The sequence below is a fragment of the Bufo gargarizans genome, chromosome 5 (assembly GCF_014858855.1).
Source record: "Bufo gargarizans isolate SCDJY-AF-19 chromosome 5, ASM1485885v1, whole genome shotgun sequence".
Taxonomy (NCBI): domain Eukaryota; kingdom Metazoa; phylum Chordata; class Amphibia; order Anura; family Bufonidae; genus Bufo; species Bufo gargarizans.
In genome coordinates this window covers 51,343,215-51,348,417 of record NC_058084.1, presented here as the reverse complement: position 1 = coordinate 51,348,417, position 5,203 = coordinate 51,343,215, and the positions used below count along the sequence as shown (strand labels likewise).

At 53.3% G+C, this 5,203-nt stretch overlaps 1 protein-coding gene across 4 annotated transcripts; it reads left to right on the top strand.

Annotated features, from left to right (window-relative positions):
• The first annotated feature begins 502 nt into the window (after positions 1 to 502).
• LOC122939149 lies at positions 503 to 4,996 on the top strand. Of its 4 annotated transcripts, XM_044295149.1 has the most exons (3): positions 503 to 791; positions 3,264 to 3,344; positions 4,267 to 4,996. In XM_044295149.1, exons 1-3 carry the CDS (start codon positions 554 to 556, stop codon positions 4,860 to 4,862), a joined length of 915 nt encoding a protein of 304 aa, XP_044151084.1. In that variant the 5' UTR covers positions 503 to 553; the 3' UTR covers positions 4,863 to 4,996. The 4 variants fall into 4 exon arrangements, with proteins under 4 accessions (XP_044151084.1, XP_044151085.1, XP_044151082.1 ...); XM_044295150.1 differs by lacking the exon at positions 3,264 to 3,344; XM_044295147.1 differs by having other exon boundaries at positions 3,264 to 4,996.
• Positions 4,997 to 5,203: the final 207 nt, after the last annotated feature.

Genomic DNA, 5,203 nt, shown 5'->3' with positions numbered 1-5,203 from the left:
GGAGGTGGGTACGTCTGGCCCTACTCCAGCAGCTACACGGTCGCGGCGGGCACGGCCGCCGGCGCGCCTGAGCCCTGATTTACCCCCCCGGGTCCGGCGCCGTGTCAGGAGCCCCACAAGGGACCCTCCACGCCGGGAGCATTCTAAGGCTACTGCGGCCTCCCGGCGTGGGAGGATTCCATATGTCCGGCGGGACCCTCCAGAGGCTGTGGGGCCTACCCCTCAGCCCACTACTTCAGCTACAAGGGAGTCAGGACCTGGTTCTGCAGGATCCCCTCCTGTCCCCAGGAGTGGGAGGCCTGCTCAGCGTGGGAGAGGTAGTGGCAGCAGAGGCAGCAGCGGGGCTGCGCGGTCGGCCAGGGCGGCCCGGCGCAGGCTCTTACAGGATGGGCCCCTTGCAGTGGCACACGAGGCTGCGCCTGTAGGTGCCGGGGACGGGCGCAGGCCTCGCCATGATGCGCTTCTTTCAGAGGAGGAGGACGAGGCTGTTCTGGATGGCTCCCCGCCCCAGAGCAGGCCTCTTGGGCATGAAGACAGGCGCGCAGATGCTTATATGGAGGACAGGGAGTTGCGCAGGCCATTTCCTGAGGGCGGACAGTTTGCTACTGGTCCTGACACCGTTGAAGACAGAGGGCGTCCCAGAGCCATTCCTAACGCACCCAGCAGTGATCCGGCTGGGGTGCTGCCGGCGAACAGCGCAAGTACCCACCAGAGGAACGTCGCGGATCCAGGAGTCGTGCGTCAGGAATCAGGACCTGCGGCTGCCGGGTTCACAGCACCCGGGCAGCTAGGTGAGACATCACTGGGAACACTGTTATCTCTATTTAATGTGGCGCCTGGGGCGGGTGGGAGCAATAGTGCTATTATCGGTGGTTTGGGGCGCTTGCTGTGTGGTTTAGCTGGAGTTAGTCAGGATAGGGGGGCAATGGGGGCTACCCCCTTAGCAGCGTGGGGGTTGGGGGCAGAAAATAGCAATGTACCGGCGACCCCTAACAATAGTAATGTAGCAGTGGCCAATAGCACAGGTGTAGCCGAATCAGTGTCAGTGCAGACGCAGGCGGGAGGTGAGGAGGATAGGCCCAGATTAGATGACGCCGCGAAAGGGGAGGTGTATGTCTGCTTTGAGGGTCCCCTGGGAGCGCATTTGAAAACGGAGGTGCGTGAGAAAATTTGGAAGGGGGAGTATATAGAAATTTTTTCGCTGCTTCCGTTGGAGCGGTTCAACCTTGATGTGGTAAAAAAGGACGGAGTAAGAAAGGAGGATGATGATAAGCGTCGCTATCGCCTTATCCCTAGGTCTTTTAGTAATTGGCTGCAGGCCTTTGCTATTTTAGCAAGTGTGATTGGGGAGAAGAGTCCGGAATGCTGTTCCCCTTTATTTTGCTATCTGGATGCTATTGGGGAGGCCTATAGAGTGTATGGGGGTTCCGGGTGGTTACGGTATGACGAGCAGTTTCGTCAGAGGAAAGCGGTCCGTCCTAATATGAGATGGGACCATAAGGACATTGCTTTATGGATGAGGGTGACAGCGCCAGGTAGGAGTGGTCAGTCCTTTCGGAGTGAGTCAGGGGTTGGGGTACAGCAAGGTACAGGGCCGCCCCCAGTTGGAAGAGGATACTGCTTCCTTTTCAATGAGGGAAGTTGCAAATTCGGCCAAAAATGCAAATTTAGGCACGAATGTTCCGTGTGTGGCGGGGGCCATGGGGCTAGCAGATGTTTTAGAGGGGGTAGGCAAAGGGGAGGGGATAGTTTTGCAAAAGGGGCAGACCCCAGTGCGAGTGGAAAGGATGGTGGGGCATCTAAATAGATATCCGAACCAGGAGTTAGCTGGATTTTTGTATTCGGGGTTTAAGTTCGGTTTTCATATACCTTCGCACCCGTTACCAGTCTTAGAGAAGCGGAAGAATTTGCGCTCGGCATTGCAGTTCTCGGACATAGTGACAGGAAAGTTAGCTAAAGAGGTTTCCCTAGGGAGGATGGATGGGCCGTTTGTTACATCACCCATCAGTAACTTGCGAGTTTCCCCTTTGGGTTTGATCCCTAAGAAGGAGCCTAATAAATTTAGGCTCATCCACCATTTATCATTCCCTAAGGGTGCGTCGGTCAATGAGGGCATTGACCCGGAACTTTGTTCTGTGGTTTAGGCTTCCTTTGATGCGGCTGTGGAATGGGTAAGGAAGCTGGGTCCGGGTACCCTGTTGGCAAAATGTGACATTGAAGCGGCATTTCGGTTGTTGCCAGTTCACCCGGATAGTTTGTATTTACTGGGTTGTTTTTGGAATGGCGCTTATTTTGTGGATAGGTGTTTGCCAATGGGCTGTTCAATATCGTGTGCATATTTTGAGCGTTTCAGTTCTTTTCTGGAGTGGGTGGTGGTTCAGGAATCAGGTTGTCACTCTGTCATTCATTATTTGGATGATTTCCTCTGTTTGGGGCCGGGGGGATCTAGGGTTTGTTCGTTGTTGTTATCCACATTACAGTCTGTTTTTGAGGGTTTCGGAGTCCCGTTAGCAGTAGGCAAAACGGTGGGGCCGGCTACTGAGCTAAGCTTTTTGGGTATCGTCATCGATACACAGCGGATGGAGTGTAGGCTACCAGTAGACAAAGTGTCAGAGTTAAGAACAGGGGTGGCGGCGGCATTGAGAGCAAAGAAGATTCGTCTGCGGGACCTGCAGTCTTTGTTGGGCAAATTGAACTTTGCATGCAGAATCCTACCAATGGGCCGCATTTTTAGTAGGAGGTTGGCTTCGGCGACAGGAGGGGTGGTGTCTCCTCACCATTTTATTAGACTAGGCAGTGAGTTGAAAGGGGATTTGAAAGTTTGGGATTCCTTTTTAAAACAGTTTAATGGCAGAGCATTAGTTATGGGGGGGGTGGTTGATGAGTTTGATTTCGAATTGTTTACGGATGCTGCGGGTGGAGCGGGTTTTGGGGCGTACTGTGAAGGGCAGTGGTGTGCGGGTCGGTGGCCTGAGTCCTGGGTACGAAACGGGTGGGTAAGAAACGTGGCATTGTTGGAACTCTTCCCCATTGTGTTGGCAGTCACGCTCTGGGGGGAGAAGTTTCGGCACAAGAAGGTTCGTTTCCATTGTGACAACTTGGGAGTTGTGCAAGCCATCAACAGTGTAACGGCCTCTTCCCCCCCAGTTATTTGCCTGTTGCAGCAGTTGGTTCTCCGGTGCTTGTCCCTTAATGCTTGGGTGTTTGCAGTGCATGTGCCTGGTTCTTCTAACTGTATAGCTGACGCACTTTCTCGTTTTCAGTGGGAGCGGTTTCGCCAGCTGGCCCCGGAGGCGAGTCAGGTCGGATTGGTGTGTCCAGAGTCGTTGTGGGAGATCCTGGAGGTACCGTAGCTTGTCTGTTGCAGGCATCATTGAGTGAAGGCACGTGGAGGATGTACGATAGGGCTTGGAGTAGGTGGCAGCAGTGGTGTAATGACCTGGGGGTCGAGGTACTGGACGGGGAAATTCCGTTGTTACTGTTCATTGGCCACGTGAAGGATCTAGGTTGGTCGGTTGCCAAGATCAATGGTTGCATGGCGGGCTTGGCTTTCGGATTCAAGTTGCGGAATTCCCCGGACATTACTAAGTCCTTTTTGGTCCGTCAAATTTTGAAGGGTTATAGAAGGTTTCAGCGTGTCAAAGATTCCCGCCTACCGGTGTCCTTTTCGTTATTGTTACAGTTAGGGGAGCAGGTAGCTGGAGTGTGTCGCTCGGCTTGGGAGGTGAGCTTATTTAGACTAGCCTTTGCTCTGGCTTTTTTTGGAGCCTTTCGTTTAGGGGAGTTAGTGTGTGCAAGTGTGCGGCGGGAAGGGGGTCTGAGGAGCGAGGATGTAACGTTATATGACGACAGGGTGGTGATTTATCTGAGATTTCCAAAGACGGATCAGGAGGGGAGGGGTCATTTAGTCTCATTGTTTGAGGTGCCGGGATGTCTATTGTGTCCAGTACGGTGTTTGCGGGATTTTCAAACAAGGGCAGGGGTCGCGACAGGCCCGGTTCTCAGACACGAGGATGGCTCCTTTTTATCGCGATTTCAATTTATAGCGGTATTCAAGAAATGTTTGCGTAATCTAGGAATGGACTCTGGCAAGTTTACGGGTCATTCCTTCAGGATAGGTGCTGCCATGGAGGCTGCTCGCTTGGGGGTGCGAGATGAAGTGATTAAGCGTATTGGGAGGTGGGAGTCGGAGCGTTTTCGGCTGTATGTGCGTTTAGGGGCAGTTTAAGGCTGTGTCTAACCAAGTTTGTCTCGTTCTTTTTTCAGGTGGTGCCCCGTTATTAGTTTGGATCCTGGGCCATTCGTTCGTGTTCTGGGGGGCATTACGAGCGGATGTTCGGCAGAATGGGCGGCAGCTGGGGTTTGATCGGGGGACAGCCATAGTGAGATGGATCGGACGCAGAGGTATGGTGTGGGGTAGTGTTTTGCAGGAGGTTCATCGGCAAGCCAGGTTAGATAGAGTCCCGGATATCTTGGTGTTGCATGTTGGGGGAAATGACCTAGGGGTCCGACCTTGCAGAGAGTTGATCAGGGATATTCGTTTTGATTTTTTGCGTTTGTGGTCCCTCTTCCCGTCAGTTGTCACTGTGTGGTCGGACATTGTCCCCAGGAAGGTCTGGAGGGAGGCGAGATCGGTTGAAAGGCTGAATAAGGCTAGGATTAAGCTGAACAGGGTGATTGGGCGGTTCTGTGCCAAACATGGGGCGGTGGTGGTGAGGCACCCCGAGTTGGAAGCAGGAACAGGAGGTTTTTGGAGACAGGATGGAGTCCACCTCAATGCGGTGGGCATTGATTTGTGGTCACTGGACTTACAGGGAGGTATCGAAACAGCCATCCGGGTGTGGCGGAACGCGCGAGCTTAAGGGCTGTCAAGCTGCGCGTTGTTGGCGGGGGGAGGTCATAGAAGCTGGGGCTACTGGATGGTAACGGTGAATGAGAGGGCCTCAATGGTGGGGCTGGACTCTCAGAGTTGGGGCACCTGGTTGGCTTGGTATGGCGTCCGTCAGTTGGTGTCCCCGAGCTTGTGGTACGCGGCTGGGGGCAAGATGGAATTGCCGTGGTGGTGTGTGGTCGTTTAAGGTGCAGTTAGGCGGCTTCTAGGACCTCCCTCGTCAGTTAGAAATGTATATATTTATATATATATGTCATTGTTATATCAAGTGTTATGTTTATTCATGTTATTTATATTATTTAATAAAAGACG